We start from the raw sequence: 21,878 nt of genomic DNA, 5'->3' as shown, positions 1-21,878 counted from the left end.
AAAAAACCAACTATAAAAGAAAAACTAGCTTTTTAATTCTTCCATGGGACAACGTTGTAATTTCTTTGTAAAGTGTTTTGTTTATTAAATTTATTTGTCTTAATTGCCATATGCATACATTTCTATAGTACGCATATTAAATTCATAATTGTAAGTATACTGTATTTGAACAATTCTCTAGCAACATTAAATTATTACAACAGTGAGGCGCATTCCTGCAACTAACATACATTCTAGTTAGTAACTTAATTTAACTGGCACTAAGTAAAAAGCACATATTGAATCATTTGTTGTTGCTGCTGGTCGCAGTCGCTGCAGTCCTATCATTTTCGCACCGTAAACACCAACGGAGCCGACTCATCCTCCTGCTGCTCGAGCAGCGTGGTGCGAATAGCTCGTATTGAGGCATGCTGCTGTGCCTCGATATCCTCATATTCAATGGATGTGGAGCGCAGCAGCTGGAACTGCGAGTTGGCGTCCGTTTTGGTAATGATTAGTGAGGCGGGCCTGGGACCTAAAACAAAAGCAGAATACACCTTGTTAATATAGGAAAGCGGAGTAAGTAGATTTATGTATATTACCTGCTGGCGGCTTGGTGGTCAGGCGACCTTTACTGCTGCCTGGGCCGGACGCCAGTTCCATTTGGCGCTCCGTAACGTATTCCACATTTGGCGCTAGCTTTGCATTATTATTATTGTTGTTGTTGTTGTTCATATTGGCCAGATTGCTGCCGCTAGGTGTTGGCTTGATCGAGACCCGCTTCTCGGACTTGACGCTGCCTTGTTGCTTCAGTATCGAGTCGCGGCGCTGCTGCATTGGGGAGCCCGAGTTGAGCAGCGTTGGTGTAAACATGGCGCCGGCGCTTGACAGGTCAAGGTCTACAAATTATATTGTCGATTGATAAAAATAATGTTAGACATTGCAAAGGAGTACACTAGGTCTAAAGGGAAGTACACAGAATATAGGAAAAAAATTAGCGACCAGATGCTCGTGCGGATTTTTTTAACACATTTGTTCTTTGTCTTTATATACGAGTTGATGGCAATGCGGGACTCCTTTTTCACTATAAATAAAGGGGTTACATATATTATATGTATGTAGCCGACACCGTTTGTTAATAATTATTTACAAGCTAAGCTAGGTGAAATACCAAACAATTGTTTCATGCGTTAATCAAATTAATTTAAAACCATTTTCTTTTCAAACATATACACACATATGAATACAACAAACTACAATAAAATACAATTGTAAACAGTTGTTCGTATGATAATTTATTTAATATTTGCTTAAGTTAATAATTATGTTTTTGGGAAGCAGCATTTTGTATTTGCCAAATGGTTAGTTGCACTTCTAATTGCGGTTTTGTATGGCAACTTATGACTAAATTTAAATAATCGTGCAGTCGTTTTATGTAATACATATGGTAAATGCTAAACCAAAACAATGTCGAATACATAAAACATTTAAGAACCTAAGCACATCTATATACTTTTAGAGTTTCGCTTAGGTTATTTATGAACAATTGCCGATCTATATAAAATAGATCAAATAACGAAATAACACAAAGTAAAACAAACATATATAAATGCGTTAAATTGTATAAAAGCAATATTTCTATTGAAGCATTTGGTTTAAACGAAATTTCGAAAGCGTTTTAAAAATGTTTCACAAATCCCAGTCACATTGTGGTAGTATTTGCTCTAATGGCACATTTATAGATTGTTAGCCAACTAATATTGTTTAGTAGGTGGTTTTGTTTAAATAACGTACTTATGCTCTAAACTATGCCAGACCTTATACCTTACATATATTATACTATTATTATTATTATTAGAGCTTACATACATATATGTAAGTACATGCATATTATTACTATTATTTTGTTTTTACAGGCTCGTTGGTTAGGAAGCTCATTTTGAATACAGATATGTTTGTTAGTATATAGTGTACATTTATAAAGATAGTCGAAATGGTCGTCTTTTTTGGTGGCGATTCATAATTTGGTATCATCATAGATTTGATCTGTGTTGGGCACCACCACCACCATGGGCACCTTTGTATAGGGCGTCATGGGCTCGATCAGCAGCTCATCAGCAATGGAACCTGAACGCGCAGCCAAGCTTTGTTGATTGTAGAACCTAGCCCCACCACCACTACCATCACCATTGCCGTAACCTGCACCCACATTAATTAAATCGGCTTGACTGCCGCTATTATAGCCATTACCCGCCTGCAGCGGAAGGCCACCAGCAGCGCCGGCAGCGTTTAGACTTTGCAGGGAATGCGAACTCGCGCTGCGATTGTATTCATTGATCAAATACTTTTGTTGTTGTGCATTGCTGCTGCTGCTGCTGTTGTTGTTGTTGTTGTTGTTGTTGCTCTGGCTGTTGTTGTTATTTGCATTGTACTGCAGCAGATTGTTAATATTCTGATCATCCGATGGCGAACCAAACTCGGAACTCTCGCGAATGGGTGCTAATTGCAGCTGTGCAGCTGCAGCTAACATCTCACCTGTGGGCAAGCCAGACGGGCTGGGTCTCTCGCTGCTGGCCACATCCTCGAAGGCCTCCTCATTTAATGTTTGCAATGCGCCGCAAATCATTTGCTCCTCAAGTGTAACCTGCATAGAGAGAAATTATTATTAATAATATACAGAATCTTTAAAGTGAATCTCTGGATATATATAGCATGGGCATGGCAATATTTGCTTTTTGCTGTGTTACCTGTAGATACTCATAATCATGGATTTTCGGCTTTATTGGTAAGCATGTTACAGACAGAAAGATAAACACAATTTGGCACACAGATGAGCTCCCGTTCGGCTTATTAATCTACATCCCACTCATAAACTAACCTGCTTCTCCATGTGACTAACAGAGTTCCGGCGTGAGAGCGGCGGCGGTGGTGGCAAAGCATCTGTCACGTCCCTGATCGCGGCCACATTGGTCGGCACCTCTGCAATGGCGGGCTGTGGGCGTATTTTGCGCGGCAGCCGCTCGACGTCGCGAAGCGTTGTGATCAGCAAACGAAACAGCTCCCAATGACCAAAGCTCAGACCAAGCACCTGCACGACATGAAAGATTTGAGTACATTCTGAAATTTCCAGGCCAATCTCTTTGAGCTCTATACCGCTTTGAGATCCGTCAGTTCACAGTGCTTCAGCACGCGACCATTGATTGCATTGTCACGCAGCACAGGAGCCAGTTTCTGCAGCGTCGGCTTCAGATCCTCAATGCGTTCCAGCAAACTTATGACGCCCTCAACTGTGAGATCCGTTAGCTTCGTTTGCAGTATATCATCCTGTGGCAAAAAATGATCAATAACAGTGAATTCTTCCAAGCATTTGCGGCTCAACTTACGCCAAAGGAATCGCTGGGCGATGGCAGCAGCGGCGTCGTTGGCTCAATGGCGCTCAGATTACGCGTGCGCAGCTCATTCGCCATAAAGTCGTTCTGGAGCATTTGGTAGGGCGGATAAACCTGGGGTGAAGGCACATAGGTTGTGGGCGCCGGATGCGGGCGCATGCTGTGCGATATGCTGGGACGTGTTTGCAGCACAAGTGAACCTTCGTCTTCGATGATTTGTTGATCCTCTGTGCGGGCACGTACAAAAAGAATTTAAGTGGCTGCTTAGCAAAAAAAAAGCATTGTTCATTTACCTTTTAGCACCTTTCTTAAATACGGATCCAGATTGATTGTGAAAGGCAAAAATATGCGCAAGTCCGCGACTAGCAAATCGGATTTATGCAGTTGCAGAAAGGCGTCCAGCTTACGCTCATCCCGGTCCAGCTCGAGCAAAGGTGCCGCCTCACGCAGACAGGCAAGTTTTGGGCGCACTCTAAAAGCATTTAATTTGTTATTAATATGAAACTGGGTTGAGTTTACGATTTATAGAGTCTCTATTTCTATTCGAACTAATCTCAGACACGCAGCTGTCCAGCTGAGTAAGCTTAGCTATATCAGATAGTTGAAAGGAATAGAAATTTAGATATTAAGTTTCACCCGTGTGGTAAGCGGGCAACAGAATACTTCCACAGCATGTCACCGCTTGTCGTATGAGGCGACTAATAGAGACACATGGGTTTTCCAGGCCCTGGCCAAAACTGAGCACCAGAATAACCAACATAGTATATAACCACTTGTTGAAAGAAACATACTCCTTGTACCGTAAGTCTGAGTCTTTCGGAGCTTAACTAAGTATATAACTACTTGTCAAGAGAGAGACAGGTTTACATGGGGCCATGATTCCGATTCATGCAGAGCTAAGCTAGGCAGGCTTCGCTGTATCATGTGTAAAGTGGAGCAAGCTGGTTCTAATTACTAATCTAATGCTACGTTAAACTAAGATATTGCTTTATATATAAAATAGATATCTTGGTGTAATCTTGTGTGAACTGCGCGTCTAAGTTATTTTTGGTTCAGATAAATTTAGTGTGCTTAGGGCTAAAGGGTTTTACTCACTTCTCATAGACGCTCTGCAGCGAGATATTCTCGTCGGCATTGGTGTCCATATACTGATCGTGATGCAATACTATCATGCTGGCCCGCAGTGGCCACTGCTCGGTCAGATTGATCCAGGAACTGAGACGGTACCAGCTGAAGTCGATTTGGAATGCTTTCAGTAGGCGCACAGTTATATAGATGACGTTCATGAGGCGGCGCATGCTGCGCGGATTCACATCGCTGAAGTAGTCGTCGGTGAGCACAATGCGCGACAGGTCGAGCACACCCTGCGGATTCTGGCCCAGTCTGTGTAGATTGGAGCCAATCGAGCTGGCAACTGATTCGGATAGACGCAGCTTTTTGCCAGCACCACCGCCGCCGCCAGCACCGCGTTGTGCACTGTGCGGGGCACGTAGCTTCTCCTGGCTGGACATAATCTCCGAGGCATTGGACAGTCGGCGCGCTGAGACCGAATGCCCCAGCGTGGGCCCATCGTCGATTTGGTAATCGGTGCCGCTGCGCTTGAACAAGAGCGCCGTCATTTGGGCACGCTGCACCTTGCGTAGTCCGGAGTTTTGCAAATAAACAGGCAGATGCACTAGGTTGCGCAGAAAGTCGTGACCACCAATGCCGCCCTCGGTGAACAGCCGCCGACTGTTGGCCTCGGCGGCCTTGGCAATCACATGCGGATCCACCGAGATGAGCAGCACAAAGGGTCGATTGGGCGCAGAGAGCAGCGTCTGGACAGCATTCAACAGGGTCAGTATGCGTTCCGTATCACAGGAGTCAAGAGCATCGATGACGCCTACCAAGCGGCTTTGCTGATTGGTAAACGCGTCCAAGCATTTGACCATGTCCGTCAGCACGGCCACCTCGGCGCCGAGCATAGTCAACGGCGCATTCTCATTGGAGCGCACGGCCCGTTTCAGCTGGCGCTTGTGCGAAATGAACAGCGAACCGCAGACCTTGGCCAGCACATGCAGATGCGTACAGATGAGCGTCACTAGCAGCGCGGCTATTACATAAACGGCAACCAGAATCTGTTCGCGCTCCTCTGCATTGGCGTGCGTGAAGTAGGCAACTATCAGCGCAATGCCCGCCACCAGGGTAACCAGGGCGAGCTCAAAAAGCAGTACAATGGGCAAACAGCACATGCGACGCCAACGCCAGCCCACATCCAGTTTCAGGCACTTGGGACGAAAGGCACGATACAGCCGAGTGGCCAGCCAGCCGTAGTGAGACTCTGAAAAAGTATATATGTGATCAGATTGATAGATTGAGATGGATAGATTTAGGAGCTATCTCTCTTACCTATGGCGTCCAGCAGGGCGGCCAGCATGTGTGCGACGGCACCATCGCCCGTGGGCGAGGCACTGCTTGCCTCCGCGAAGTGAAAGCGCACGGGCTTTGGCTGAGAGTCAGCTTGTGGTCCCGGCGGATGACAGAATGTGACCTGCAGTATAAGACGCAGTCGTGAGATGCGCTTGTCCAGGCCATGCAGCACAGAGTATGCCCAGAACATGTCCATTTGATAGTTGCAGTATTTGGCTGCCGCCAGCAGAATATACGCCAGTACCAAGAAGAGAACCGCAGCCAATACGCCCCACAGCGCTGACCAGCTGCTCAGACCCACAATTGTGGCGATGAGCAGCGATATGTGCAGGCAGACGATGAAGAGCAGGCCGCCGGTCTTGGCCGGCGGTTCGGCCCACTGTTTGGCGAAGTTGTTCATTTCCTCGCGCAGTTTGTTCAGCAGAAAACTTTTCCCGCTGCCCCACTTGGCGTAGAGGCCAACGGTTATGGGCGTGGTCAACGTCGGCTCGCTGAGCACATCGGCCAGCGCCGAGGAGTACAGCTCATAGCCCAGCATGCCCTCGGAGTCCTCGTTGGTGTTGAGTCGTCGGGCGCCAAACACCTGACCCAGTATGGTCTTCTGGTGCAGCGAGTCAATGTTGTAGGGTGTTTCGCCCGCCTTGTTGGCGCGGTACAGCAGCTGACTGTGCTTCGGATTGCGCAGCAGTGCCTCGACAATTGCCTTGGAACGGGCACGCATCGCTATGTGCAGGCAGGTGTCGCCGCGCTTATCGCTCGCCGTCACTTTGGCCTTGCGGTCGAGCAGCATGTGTACAATCTCCAGATTGCGGTTGCGTACGGCGCGCAACAGTGGCGTATCGCCGTCCTTGGTAGACGATTCCAGGTCGGGATTGGTGAACAGCAGCAATTTGACGATCTGCGTGTGACCCTTCTCCACTGCCGTATAAATGGCCGTTTTGCGATCCTTGCCCTGTATGTCGACGTCGGCGTGTTTCTTGAGCAAAGCCTCGACCACGGTGCGATGTCCACCCTTTATGGCATGAATCAGAGGCGTATCCCCACCTCGATCCTGTATATTGATGTACGCGCCAGCGGCTATCAGTGCGGCGGCGATATCCTGGAAACCCTCACGACTGGCTATGCACAGCGCTGTCATGCCGTCCTTGTCCAGAGCATTCACGTTTGGTTTCTTCTCCAGTATGGAGCTTACGCAGTCCGTGTGCCCGCCGGCGGCCGCAACCAAAAGTGGCGTCCATGAGTACATGCCGGCGGTGTCCACATTGGCGCCCGCCTTGAGCAGCGTGTCCACAATCTCAACGTTTCCGCGGCGGCATGCCCAAACCAAGGCCGTGGTGCCGTACTTATCGCCCACATTAACCTTGGCGCCGCGTTGCACCAGCAGCTCCACAATATCCTTGAAGCCGCGACCTGCGGCCCAGAGCAGTGCACCCAAATGGTAGTTGCCGTGCGCATTGCCATCTGCTCCCTTGTCCAGCAGCAGGCGCACCAGTTCCGTGTGTCCCCGGTACGCAGCCCACATCAACGAAGTCCAGCCGCCCTGCAAGCCTTAAGGATGAGCATCGGAAAGTCAGGAAAGCACAACATTCACTTACCATATCTCGATGCTCTATGTCAGCGCCATGATCCAACAACAGCTGCACCACATCCAGATGACCGTTGCGCGTAGCGCACAGCAAGGCCGTCCAGTTGTCCAAATCCTCCGCATGAACATCAGCGCCACGAGCCAAAAACTCACGCACAAATGCCGTCAGGCCGCGTCCAGCCACAACCATAAGCACCGTGGTAGCATTCTGTAAGAAAATATGGATGCATAAGATGTATGCAGAGCATGGTTTAGGTAAGTCCACATACCTCATCCCGATCATCGATGGCTAAATGACGGCTATCGAGTATTGCGCGTAGACCAGATATGTCATTATTATCGATGTACTGCAGCAATGCGCGGTGTCCCAATGAACCCATGGAATCTCCGTATCGATTTATATTCTAAATTGGGACAGATTAGACAAAAGAATTGAGCTAACAATTTTTGAATGTTTGCTATAATTAATAAACATCATGCAGTTTTCTCGTAGATTAGTTTTGTTCGACTAATTGAACTGAAGGAGACTTAATTGGGTAAACATATTTTAATTAAATATAAATCAGCATACAATATGTGTATACACAAGTCACATGCTAATAACTTTCTTGTTTGATAAACAGAACACGAATCAAATGCACTACACTCAAAGAAATTGGCATAAAGTCGCTCCAAATGGAGTCAAATTAATTGGGTTAGGAAGAAAGGCTGCAGGAATCTCATATTGCAAAGTTAACCAACACTGCATGTTATTGGGTATACAAAAATTATAATATTATAAAAGGGTTGTTAGTTAACAGATATTTGTATTTCATGTAAAGTTCACGTAAACATTATGTTCAGTAGCTGTTAGTTAACAGAAAACTCTATTTCAGGAGAAAAATTTACGTACAAAAAAATGATTCAATACCCGAATCTATGAATAATTATTTTATATGTATATCAATATTTTTAAAATATGTGCTAAAATAATACAGATGTGCCCACATAAAGTTAATTAGGGCTGAAAATATTGCGATCATACAACTCCAAGATTAAAAATCGATCGTATTGACGTTTGCCAGAGAAATAATGTCATATTGATAAGAAATAAGCAACTCGTGTTTAAGATCAGCAAATCGAATTGATAAAGTTGCAGTTCATTGGGATAACTTGGCCTGTCAACTGAACGTCATGTCCACATATCGTATATGAGCTGAGACAACGAGCTGTCAACAATTTAATGCCCGTCAAACTCAAAAACCATTGATAGTGGCGCCCCAATAAATCTTGAAAAAAATATGAAACAGATCCTCAGAGCGCACTCTTTGTATATTATTTTGACTGTTTTCATATGGCATAGGTATATATGTCTATGTGTATGCATATTTTATGATAACGCCAAGAGAAAAGATAACAGGCATTTGTCATGCCAAAATAAGCATCCACTCACGTTTTGCAGTAGCTTTGGTGGCACATACCTATCTAAACATTGTCTAAATCAAGCATATTAAGCTGTCAGCTGTGACAGTTCTCAAGAAACTGGAGAACCAACAGGAAGAAGAACTCTAGAGTTCAAGAGCAACAAGTTATAGGAAGTGGCCGAGACGAATCTTAAATGTATCAAAATGATATTATTTTTTTTGTACACTTTTTTCCTGAGGCGTGAAAATTAGTTATAAATAAATGTTTGTAAACACAGTCTAGCGTTAAGGTTTTATCTAAGCACAGGTGTGAGTGTAAGGCTGTTTAATACGTAAAGGTGTAAGTACTTCTGTATTTATGTAGATTGACTAGAGTTAAGTGCTAATACGCACTAAAGCGTAGCTGGCGTGCAATATTGAACACATTTTCACTGGGCAGAAAATTAATTCTATATCGAAACGCTTTTATTTAGAGAAAACAGTTTCAGTTAATTTGAATTTGAAAAATTTCTAACAATCTTGGTCCTGTAAATGCTTGATGGCTTGAAACTAGAGCACATTTTTTAAATTTCTTTGAATTTGTTTAAGAAATTTCGTTTTCTTGGGGATTTGTTCGTTTTTTTATGTATTTTTTAAGATATTTTTCTTTCTCGTGGACTTGATCTTAAAACTCAATAGATAGAATATTATTTCTCTTTTACTTAATTAAACAGTTTTTTTTGTCTTACAGAATTTTGTTTTTTGAGGATTTAATCCCTCATATATTTGTTCATTTTCCAACGTGCACAATAAATATAAAGTCCTGCTTTGTAAAACTTGTAGAAATCACTTGAGTATTGCACACATAAGTACTTGCATTCATTTTTTTAATAAGCTTATGATACAATTGCAAATCTTTTTTTAATTGTAAATTGATTACTAACATTTTTGGTTTTTTTCTTTGTCGGGGAACGCAGATTATTTAAACTCAAACGCGATGCGCTTAGAATTAACTCGTCGAAACTTTTGGATAATTTCATTTTGTCAGCGCGTTTTTTGTTGCACTGCAACAGCTGAGTTGGTAAATATTTGTAAATTTAATGTTTTATTTATTTAAGACAAGCCGCAGTATACGTTTCTTTTCGTTTTTTTTTTTTATCAGCTCATGATTTACAATGGAATGGAGCACAATAAAGACTAGATACACGTAATTAAAGAGAGCAGAAAAAGAAAAAAACTGTCGTAGTGCGCGTGCCGTTTAATTAACATTCATAAATTACATTCTTTGTGCTTGATTGTTTTTTTTATTGTTTAATAATTATTCCTCTTTTTTTTTTGTTTGATTTGTATCTCAAAGAATGCTTCTGCGCGCCTCGACGAATGGCCTTTGAATGCGCGCCGCGAACGGAGCTCAGCAGCCCATGTGCAAGCCATTGGATGTGCTGCTCGGATGGTCGGTTGGTCGGTTGGTCGGTTGGTCGGATTGCTGGGTTAGACTCGGCTGGTATCGGGTATCGTATGACGCGTTTGGCTGCTTATCAACGAGCCCAGCACCCAGCCAACCCACTGTCCGCCCCCCTGCCCACCGTCAGAGTGTTGCGAATTTAAGCGGGCACGCAAAAACTTTAAAAACTTGAAATGATTACAAGCCGCGGGCTGCGGCACGCGGCAAATAACTACACATGTAAGTAGAGATACTTGGGGCTACTTCGAGATACGTTAATACGTAGATTTGTGTGGCTGTGCACATGGAAAAAACAACAGCACGAAATTTGCCTCAAATTAGGAGATTTAACTCGTTTCCAAAACTTAGAAAAATCCCAACTTTGCTCTAAGTTTTTCTTTAGAGTAGAAACTATATTCGGAAATTTAGAAAATGAAGGGTCTAAAAACTAGAAAATATTTGCTAAAAATGTGCACTTTAAGATAGTTTATACTAAATGTGAGCAACTTTGGCAATTGCCTTAAATTTAGGTAATTTATTTGTTATATTTTTGTTTGTTTTTTTTTTTTTTTGCGTGTACTAGATGCGCGCACTTTGTGAAATGCTGTAATTTTGTTAACAGCAGGCACTCAAACGTGTTTGCCAATTTGGCTATATTTAGAGGCCGCAAAGCTTGCGCCTCGGCAACTAAATAGCCGCTGCAACACGCTCTTGCCACAAACACACGCACCACGCACAACGCGCCGCCAACAACTAACTGGGCCTGAGACTGAGCCTGAGACTGAGACAGAGACTGGGACAGAGACTCTGGGCTAAGACTAAGACTAAGCGAATGACCAATGACCAGTGAACCAATGACCAATGCTGTTTAGCTGGAATTCTACTCTTAAGCGAAACTGTAGCCTTTATAAGTTACACTGTCTGGCATACGAGAGTTTCTCTTTAATGTGCGGCCCGGCATTGTGGGAAGGCCAACTGCAGCACTTAAGTTAACCAACCTTAGTTGCATTTGTTAATTGTTAATTGATTTACAATATTTTTTCTTCTTCTTCTCTTTGTTTGTGCCTCGTCTGGCGCTGGCACAGTTCATTTGTTAATTGCTAGAAACGTTTTGAGTTAATTAAATAAACGTAGACAATAAATTTTTTGCTGAATCGCGCAAATGCCTAACTTTAAGCGTATATACTAAGCTTGTGTGCCCTGCTCTGCTGTTTAACTGAGTTCTTCCAAAGAAATTGAGAATATTTATGGACAAAATCAAAAAAAAAGTCCCTTCAATTTGGGTCAGCTGCACAAAAGCCTTCCTCGATTAATCTTGTAAATGTGCAAGGGTCCAGTTTGCAAATGAGAAAGTCGCATTTAAAATATATTTTTAATATCAGCTCGATATCGAAGGAACTTGACAACCTAATGGGATATAGTATAAATTCGTAATTGGGAAAATAAACAAACGTGTCCGGTGTCCAAAATAACTCACTAATGGACAGTTGCAGATAGCTTTACGACATTTCATAACCGATTACCAATTAGAAGTTGAATTTGTTACTACTCAAGTGGCCATATTATTAACCCCCGAGTGTCAGTTAGTAGCCTCTACTAATGTTTATCTCTCGCACGACGTTTTTAAGTATTTAATGGGTAGCGGGTTATTTTTAGCAGCACGCACTTAAGACATTACGCGGAAAAAAAAACTGAAAAGCTAACAAAAATATTGTAAAGAATTGCCACAATTAACAATATTTTGAATTCATTGATAATAATAATTAATAATAATATTTTGAGTTCAATTAGAATAATAAAAGTTAATAATAATGTAAAAATAATAATAATAATAATATTATTATTATTCAAGTTAATAATTTAATTAATACTTATTTTAGCTGCTAAACTTTTTTAATAGTGTGAAGTTACAGCATGTTGAAAAAGTGTTTAATATTTTATGACTTTTTTTGCGTAAACGACAAAAGTTGATATTTGAGTGAAACCGAAATTGGCACTAAAATTAACAACAAAGTTAACCATGTTAATTTTTTTTTTTTTAATTAAAACAACAAAAAGAAGTCGAACGGCAGGCGACAAAAAGGCAGCATTAAACTTGTTGGAGCATAGGCAACACAGCAGCAAGAGGGAGCTGAGCAGGGCAACAAAGAACAATAATAACAATAACAACAAGATGAAGAAGAAGAACAAAAACAAGTTGCATTGCATGTTTATTTTTAGATAGTACACGCTGTTTATAGAGCCCAGGACAGGTTAGGTTACAGGCTAGGAACTGGGGTTAGAAGCAAACGCAGCCAAACACAACGCACAAACGCAACGATAGTTAGTTCGAAAGGGTAAAGAGAAGGAGAGAGTGAGGTAGATAGAGAGAGAGAGAGATAGAGAGCGTAGTACATGTACGTGGATGTGGGAGAAACGACGCAACGCCAGATTGAAGTGACTGAAACGCCGCGACGTAGTCGACGTAATGCTGTGTTCATGCTGCTCATGATGATCGTGATGGTGGCCATGATGTTCATGATGCCCATGATGATCGCTGCACGCTTCCCCATTTGTCTCCTGGCCATAGCTGTCCGGTGTCAGCGAACGTGTCGGCGTTGGTGAGGGGGAGAGCGCGGAGCGGCTGTCGGTGGCACAGATACTGATCGCATCCGCTGGCACGGCATCGGAGCCCTCCTCAATGTTGATCACCAGGCGCGGCAGCGAGGCGTGCGGCGCCAGCTCGGCGCTGTTGCGTGTGCTCGGCACGGACCTGGAGTTGTGTTGACGGCGCAGCGAACAGCCAATGTTCAGCGCACGCTCCTCCCACTCCAGCAGCGGCCGGTGCAGCGACTGCAGATCATGTGTGCCCGTATCATGTAAGCCACGCACCAAAGCCCCAATCGTACGCTGTTTGCAGGTCTTCGGGTCTGTGGAACTGGTTGCCGATGCTGCGTCTGCGGTTGCGGCTGTGGATGTTGCCATCGTCGCAGTGGGTGCCTTTGGGTCAGACGTGGCTGACGTTGATGTCTTTGTTGTTGTTGGTTTTGGTTTAAGCTTTGGCGATTTATCATTCGGCTGCATGTTTGCTCCGCACTTTGCGTTTCTTTGTATACGCCTTCTGACACTTTAAAGTTTATCGCCGATCTTAAGTTGTGTGTTTATGAGACGGCCAAAGAAATGAGGCCCTCTTCTGGCTATCGAGAGAGGGGGAAGAGAGCGGTGCAGCTGCCGCCTCGTCCAGCTGATTAGTTATTATCAGTGTGCTGTTTTCATCTGACAATCTTTTTATTGTTTATCAAAGTGTTTTTTATTTTATTCTGCATTTGTAACAGTTTCTTTTGATTGAACAACAACAGCAACAACAACAACAACAATAACAACTCAATAGATGCTTTGCCCCGTCTAATTGAGCATATTGAAACAAACAATTTGTTGATTCAACACAATGTGAAATGACAGTCACAGTAAAATGACAGTAACTGTTGAGATGCTGCATATAAGTACAGTAGAGCGAGAGATGAGATCCCAAATATACTTTTTAGGTATATTAATGATGTGCTCAGGGAATGGAAGGTTATTAAAGAATATCAACATTAACTAGATATCATCAGGAAAGAAACGCAAACACTCTCAAGAGTCGCTGCTATCCAATCTTTCTAATAGATTTTATTTCAAGTAGAACAGAGAAATTACAACCTCGAAACCAAATCTGCATTTGATTGCCTCTATTTAAGATTTACCTTGCTACCCCTTAATCTTAGGACTAGCCTATGATTAGTTCGCAAGTAGGGTATACACTCATAATTTTCTTATCATTAGTTTATCTTATATATTATTCATAGATTACGTAAAAAAGGGGTCTAAACTTTTACACAATTTTAAGTAGGTTAATTTAAATTGATCATTTAAGTGAATTAGGATTTGCTTTAATATCCCACACACACACACACACACACCTCAGCTTCGCCCGGATGCGTTTTTAAACGGGCTTTAAACATTTTGGTTAAACTCTCGCCGCTTAGTTCCGTTTTGAAGGTAGTTTTAAATCAGCTGCGAACACTAAAAAAAATTGAACTGTGGAAAACTTTTGCTCGACCGCTTGCCAAAGGCGTTCCAAGTGAACTGTCTGGCTGAGGCTGCATGCAAGTGCCATATATGGATAAAATGCACAAAGATACGCGGTTTGCTTTTGACTTTTAATTAATAGAACAAACAACTGTTTTTTTTACATATGCCGATAAGCGCACAGATAAGCAACGGATATTAAACAAGGTGTAGGGAAAAAAATGTGCACTTCCTATTTGCCCATTTGGCAAAAGTTTCTATTTAAATAACCGATTTTTGTTTCGACTCTTTTTTTTTCCTTTATTAATTTTCACACTTCTGGCTTTGGCACGACGACGCGTTCCAGGCTGCGAATCAAACAAAACTGATTCAAAGACAATGACTTTAAGTGAAGCGGCCCGTGGAGGGCGCGATTGCTTAGAATGCCGCCTTCAATTATGACAGTCCACAATAAACTTTATAACTGCTGACAGTGTGTGTCAATAGTAATTTTACAGCTTGCTGCGAAAATTCAGTGCCCCTTAAATTACGTAGATACATTTCCCATGATACTCAGAAGATGCACAGCTCCACAGAATTGCTTTTTGTTGGCCGCCTAAAGACTCTCCTTCTATTTATCTTCAATAAGTGCACATACTACTTATTTAATTAAATTTTTAAAGATACTTTCTTTAGTACATAAGGCAATGCAAGTATCTATTTAGACTAGATTGCATGTAAATGCGTATTTATATATTTGGATCGAACAGTAAATCGCGCAGATAACAAATACATGCATAGGATATATGCATACAATATCTGCAAATCTTTTGATAAGTCTGCAATTAATGTGGACGGAAGGATTCTTGATGCTTTCCATAGTTTTTTAATATTGTGTTGCATACTTTCGGGCGACATACGAATTCTCTACGGTCAGGGCTGACATACATCAATTTTCCACCTTTTAAGTTGACTTTTAATTAAAAATTAACTATGGCAACAGTTCACTAAAGCCTGAAATTAATTATCTAAATATTAACTGCAACATTGCAACATGCATAATTAACAGACTTGGGTTCACATATACACACACACACACACAGCTATGTATATATATATAATTATAGTATATTAGTCAGAGGTCTGGCGCTATCGATTTACCGTTTGTAGAATTCTAATCAGCATATGATTGCACACATACGTTATGTATGTGTATACTAACTACACACAGATGCGTATAGTTTATATAAACATATGTTAAATTTGACTGCTGCCAGTCTGGCTGCGTACGCAGTACGGACAACGCTTATCAGATAAGCCACAAGTTAACATCAGAACATATGGTTGATATGCCAGTAATACCCATATAATACCCACCTGGACAGAATTACTGCTGCGCCCAAAGGAGCTGCGAAAGAAACCGAATGGAAATATGCTTCCATAGCCACCAGAATCGTTGCGCTCAATGCCCGTGCTTGTGGTGGCATTGGAGTGCGCCGAATGGGGCGGATTTAGCGGCGACATCTCCGAGTAGGCCCGCCCCAATTGCTCCAGTTTGGGGGTGCGACCCATTTTGCACAGCTTGTTGTTTGTACGCTTAAGCGTGCGCTTAACACAGAACAACAAACAGTCGAAAGACAATGCGGAACATCGAACTTAAATTGTTTCCGTTTACCACAGTTTATTCAGTTCGGGGCAATTATTTGCATGCGCCGCGCAAATATTTACTGCTGATAACCACTCGGAAACTAATTAAGTTTTTGAACGGATTTAAATATTATTTCTGATTCCGTTTTTAGCTCGCTTCGAATTGTCGAACACACGCAACGCGCACTGTTCAAAACCAACTACCGCAGGCAAAGGCCCGGGCTCCAGACAGACAGCGACAGCGACTGCGAATAATGCAGCTCGAAACATGTGCTGCCTGGCGATCTGCTCACTCTTATATACCCTGTAACTGGAGTATTTTCCAGAAGGGTATGATAAGCTTACAAAAACATAGGTAAGAATTACCTTGACAAATCAAAAAATATCTAGTATAGGTTTTTTAAAGTCTGAAAATGTCCTACTCACGTCCCCTCATATCATATCAATTTAAGCCTTTTTTTTATTCCGTATGCATAGCGAGAATTTATTTTTGGGAGCATGGAATAAGGAATTTGTGTATTTATAATAACTTTTCATGCAATATTCGTAATCTTATAAAGGCAAAACTCATTTAATATATTTGTTATGTAATGAAGTTTTATATATTTTGCGTAAAAATATTAATCCATTTTATTCAATTGACGCGCATAAATATACCCAAACAAAACTGTTTACAGGGTATATGTTAGTCGAAAACAATACTAGGCTAGATCATTGTTACTTGTTTTTTTCTGATAAAATACAACAATTTAGCGCAACATTAACGGCGCTTCTACACAACTGCAGACCACACACACACGCACACACACACGCACACACACACACGCTAATCGCTAGCGCCAAAAATGAGCAATGACAACGGCTACTAAATTTGTATTTGTATTTGTATTTGGTTATCGTAATAAGTGTTGTCATTTGTGGAACGCGGGGAAAAGGAACAGACAAATTACTCACAACATCAGAAAGTAAACTCTCTCGCACTCTCTCACTCTTTGTCTCTTTCCCTATCTGTACACTTTCTGGTTTACAGTATTCTTTAATATGAGTCTCATCTCGTTGACTGATAAGCACGCCGGTCGCTTGTCTGACATTCTAAAGCACACACACACACACACACACACACATGGAGAAAAGCCTTTTATATGTACATAAAGTACATTAAATATGTACATAGCTATGTTAAAGCTAACGTATGCATTAGACTGCACATTTCCCCGTAGTATATTAAGTGTTATAACACACTGTTAAGAATGGAAAACGTGAAATGACCCTGAAGGGTATTTTCTCGACTCATTTTCACGACCAACTAATACATCGTTGCTGTTTAACCGACTGCGCCATACTCTTGTTGAAATACACTCTCCGAAATCACTAGAAATTCTTTTAAAGTTTGGTACAAACAGCACCTGTCTTGACAACAAACCTCACTTTTAAATGGAGACCAATTTAAAATTTCAAAGGTATATTTATTTATATACATAGGACAGGGGCTGTCATATATGACAATATACTGATCACATTTTTTCTCCCAGTTTTATGAGCAGGAGATTTTCATCTGAGAAATTCATCAATAGGACAGACACATGCTGATTATATCGATCAACAGCTCATCATCCCGATCAAGAATACATATACTCTATGGACTCGAAGGCTAGAAGGGTATGTAAGGGTAATACCCGATTACACCTAATTTGTTAGCCCTAAACGAGTGTTACTTCATGAATGGCAGCGTTAGCTTGCGCAGATTATAACTGAAGTATACTTTGAGGCGCACATATTATAAATATGTATATGCAAAAGCTAAGAAATCAGCAATACTTTAGTCGAAATTTATACAATACGTTAATCCCCATCAAAGCTGTTTACATGAAAGATTTTCTCAAGACACCTGAGTTCATCTTCTTCAGCCGATGGTAAATTTAAAACTTCTCCCACACAAAATTTTCCCTGCATTTTTCATACGAGAGAGCGAACGTTATTTAACTATTTGAAAATATTCTAGTTTTTACATTTTGAGCTGAGCGTTAATCACCCGCCCGTAAATCAGTCAAGCAGCACAAACCATTTTATATACTATAATAGACAGGTTTCGGGAACGTAAAAAAGTGCTTAAACCTAATTGTTGCATAAGAAATAATGCCACAGTGCAAGCGATAAATACACAACTATGCATTATTTGTATGTATGTATGTAGAATTATTTTTATACAACTTGCCAAGCAATTTCTGAGCGATATTTGTGCTTCGTCTGCCGTCGGTCTGTCAACAATTCCGAGAATAGCCAAGACAGACACAAAACAGTCGAACCAGAAAGAAGTACTTGCACTTCTCTATTATCCTTTAACGCCGCCCCCTTTTTTGTGAGACCCCCCTTTCACTAGTACTATTGATATTATTCTTCAGCCACAGCTTTGTCGATTAAGGCAGGGGCAAAAAGCGCAGTCATGCAGTTTTCCGGAAAGGGTTAGCTCCCAGTAAAACGAGTAATATTCTTGAACTGTGTACAGTATAGGGTAACATACATACAAAATATGGTTTCCCCAGCTCTGATAATCTCTAAGATATGATACGTTTCTAAAACCTAAGCTTAATATAGATATTTATGGGATATTCAAGAAATGAGAAAGAGTATCAAATGAGTAAACTCTCAGCGAAGCACCAGCCGGTTTAATATAACGATTACACCCATTTGTTGTATCAACTTTCACCTTGATCTAGAATATACATGTACATGTATAGCCCATTACACTGTATAAAATACGCCTGACTGCAAAATGAATCATTTACTTTAAAAGACAAATTGGGAAGCATTCAATTTGAATCTTGACTCATTTGAGTAATTCGATGCTTACTTACTTGCGAAAAAGAAGTGCCGGTTGCTTCGTGAAGCGAATGGGATTCCATAAAATGCGATATGGAATAAACTGGCAAATCGTTGACCATTTTAACTCTTGATATATTACTTGAAAACTGTGTCACATTCAGCGTACAGCGGATATAAAAAGTATTTGCTACGCTTTCAGACTTTCGGACGCAACTGCAAAATTTTTAAGCCAATGGCTATCTGCAGTTGATTTTATTTATTGATTTCAACATTTGTGAGCAGACAAATTAACATCAATTTGATCGTATTATTACGATAAGATATTTATTAGATCTGTGTTGGCGAGTACTTGAATAAAATATACCCTATAAGTTGTTGGAAGACTACCTAAGAGCGGAAAGTGAAACAGGCGTTGAATGTTAAGACTATGTATGTATGCATGCATGTATGTATACCTGCATGCATGTATATATATGACTGCATGTATATATGCATGTATGTATTTATGTGTGCACGTGTGTATGCCTGTATGTATGTATGTATATATGTATGTATGTATGTATGTATATATGTATATATGTATGTATATCTGTATGTATGTATGTCTGTATGTCTGCATGTGTATGTATGTATAAATGTTCTCGTACACTAAATGCATTCGAAGTTGTCTTCCCATTGTGCGGCAAATTTAAAAAAAAACATATTCACTAAAAGGGCCTTACTACGCGATTCTCATAAATTCAAGTAGGCCCTTCATATCTTCATGATTTGCTAGTAAGTGAAGTGCTCCCAACTAAATAAATATTAATTTTGTGTGTAACTTTCAACTGTTTATTTGTATGTTTATGTATATGTATGTGTATGTGTGTGTGTATATACGTATGTACTTGCATATGTGTGTGTATGGATGCATATGTATACATGTATTCTGTTCAATCCTCTTAGCTATGTTTGTTTTTATGGTAAATAATAAATGTTAACACATATGTATGTCATATGTACATACATTGTATGAAAAGGATTGTTATAGAATCTCATATACAGCACACCTGCAAGTTCTTGAAAATTTTACTCATTCAATAATTGTGTACATTAGTACTTGAAAGTAAAAAAAAATGTTATCAATTTACTGAATGCGATTAGAGATAATTGATGCTAACCGAAATATTTTTAAAGAAGAGTACATTCATTTACAACTCCCTTGTAATATGCTTATTCTATATGCGATCTTTAATTTCGACCAAATATTGTCAAGAGCATTAATCACACATCATTGCAATGCATTGACAAGGCAAAGCGCCGTCTGATTGATAATACAATAAAATATATGCCGAACATATCTCTGCTCAACTAGCTTCCTTATCGCCCACTCTCAATGATAAGCTCAGTGCCAACAGTTGGTAAACACGAATGGCACAAAAACAATGAAGATAAAGTCTGCTTACTTGAAGTGCGCTGGCATTAAGACATATTCATTTCAATTATGACGGATAACAAAGAAACCCCATTAAAGAACCCCAAGAAAAAATCGGAAGTTGTTTATATTCCTTTCCGGCTATTAAATAGTTTGCAATTACTCTAAGTAGAATATATCCGATAAATAAATTGTTTACGAAAGATCTTTCTTATTAAAAGGTATATCACCAGATCAGACGAGAAAATTTGCAATAAAATTAAATTATATATATGTAAAATCAAAATTAAAAAGAATACAAAAATATTCAATTTGAAAAACATGTGTTCACTTGCTTGAAATGTAAAACATTCAGAATAATCAAATTAGGCATTCTTATGGCTACTTTAAGATTGTTTTCCTTCAGCATGTTTTCCCTTTACATTATATGGCAAATAGTTTTTTTCTAACTATGGAAAACTGTACTTCATCTTTAAGTTTTCAATATGTATTCGAATTTCTATTTTTTTTTTTTTTGTGTTAACGACAATCTACAGACAAGCAAATTGATTTATCACACAAATGACAATATTATTAAATAAATTAGCACATCTTTATTTAATGCGAACTCATGACGGCGCAAAATTTTCTGCAATTGTGGATAATAGACAAACGTGACGGTGGAATATTTGCTACAGGTAATTGTCTGGGCTCATGTCTTACTAAGCATTATTGAGGCAAATCGCAAGGTAAATAATAAAATGTACATATGATAAATAACTAGAGTTTGGTCGATTTACTGCGAAAACAAAAGTTGATATAAACAAATTAATTGTCTGCTTTAACTATGTATATATGTATTTGTGTACACATATATATATATACGAGAGTTGCCACTCACCGGTTGAATCAATCAATTGTTGTTGTTGTCGTAGGAACGATACACCGTTATAGAAAAATGCCGCGCAAAAACAAAACAGTCTGGCAGGATCAGACGCATTGACAACAAACGACAGCTGAGCACAGCTGAGCGCTGCCCTATGTGTGTGTGTGTACTTAGGTATGTATGTATGTGGTTTTGTCTGTATATAAATACGCACGTGTGTCACTGTATGCGATTTTCTATGTGCGACAATGAAACGTCGATAAAACAGATTATATTCGTGCCTGCATTGGCTCGTTGACTATTTTATATAGCATCAACACTTTAACAGTTAAAATTACTTATGTCGGTTATAGATGTATTAAATAAACTGTCACGAACACACAATAAAATATATATGTACATATTCACGTACATATAGACGAGCACCAAGCATCCGCAGCACACTGCGCGAAAAATGATTCTTTCACTCTTTGCATTTGAATTTAACTATTAGATTTTCACTGTTTACATAATTGGCGAATAGTATATTAAACACAATTATGAAACTATGTATTCACACTCTATTATAAAGTGTACTATTATTAAATTAAGTTACATATATAGCGACCGAACTACAGTTCTACGTTCGCTACGGTTTGCTACCCAACAAACAATGACGAAAGCATTTACGAATTTTCATACAATTGGGTGGTCGCCGAATTGTTTGCTTGGCAAAGTTTAATGTTGCCAGACTGATAAACGTCAAAACGTTCATATAAATGCCAAACGCTTCAAGTTAAGCGCGTATCCCCAGAAATTATCGATATATTAATAATTCTAAGGGGTTATCATGGCAAAATAAACAATTTCGCAAATCTTTTTGCCTGTAAATCTGTATCTTGTTGATTAAAGCCTGTGTTTTAAAGGCGTATGTGG

General features: G+C 40.4%; 1 protein-coding gene and 1 long non-coding RNA gene across 7 annotated transcripts; one reads left to right on the top strand and one right to left on the bottom strand.

Moving 5' to 3' along the window:
* Positions 1-141: 141 nt before the first annotated feature.
* Positions 142-21,608, bottom strand: Arms (Ankyrin repeat-rich membrane spanning). Of its 6 annotated transcripts, none has more exons than XM_015173571.3 (12): positions 20,979-21,608; positions 7,632-7,766; positions 7,373-7,570; positions 5,757-7,317; positions 4,464-5,688; positions 3,662-3,840; positions 3,363-3,595; positions 3,133-3,303; positions 2,858-3,067; positions 2,230-2,623; positions 582-878; positions 142-514 (listed from the first exon to the last, which is right to left on the bottom strand). In XM_015173571.3, the coding sequence occupies exons 2-12, from the start codon at positions 7,740-7,742 to the stop codon at positions 324-326; spliced, it is 4,770 nt and encodes a 1,589-aa protein (XP_015029057.1). In that variant the 5' UTR covers positions 7,743-7,766; positions 20,979-21,608; the 3' UTR covers positions 142-323. The 6 variants fall into 6 exon arrangements, with proteins under 6 accessions (XP_015029057.1, XP_002050860.2, XP_015029055.1 ...); XM_002050824.4 differs by lacking the exon at positions 20,979-21,608 and adding an exon at positions 15,592-16,085; XM_015173569.3 differs by lacking the exon at positions 20,979-21,608 and adding an exon at positions 14,127-14,270.
* LOC138911421 (uncharacterized) lies at positions 3,834-4,396 on the top strand. Its single transcript, XR_011417047.1, has 2 exons — positions 3,834-4,169; positions 4,220-4,396. It is a non-coding gene; the product is annotated as an uncharacterized lncRNA (long non-coding RNA).
* Positions 21,609-21,878: the final 270 nt, after the last annotated feature.

The sequence above is a fragment of the Drosophila virilis genome, chromosome 5, assembly GCF_030788295.1.
Source record: "Drosophila virilis strain 15010-1051.87 chromosome 5, Dvir_AGI_RSII-ME, whole genome shotgun sequence".
Taxonomy (NCBI): Eukaryota; Metazoa; Arthropoda; class Insecta; order Diptera; family Drosophilidae; genus Drosophila; species Drosophila virilis.
Note: the sequence above shows the minus strand (reverse complement) of the source record. Positions and strands in the feature narration are given on the sequence as shown.

What these genes read in the sequence shown, in the direction of transcription:
- Arms (XM_002050824.4), bottom strand. Translation starts at nt 15,786, where the DNA reads ATGGGTCGCACCCCCAAACTGGAGCAATTGGGGCGGGCCTACTCGGAG. An exon ending in CTGCAGAGCGTCTATGAGAA is followed by an intron (nt 3,841 to 4,463) that starts GTGAGTAAAACC and finishes AAATGCTTTTAG; the next exon opens with AGTGCGCCCAAAACTTGCCT. An exon ending in GACCACCAAGCCGCCAGCAG is followed by an intron (nt 515 to 581) that starts GTAATATACATA and finishes CTTTTGTTTTAG; the next exon opens with GTCCCAGGCCCGCCTCACTA.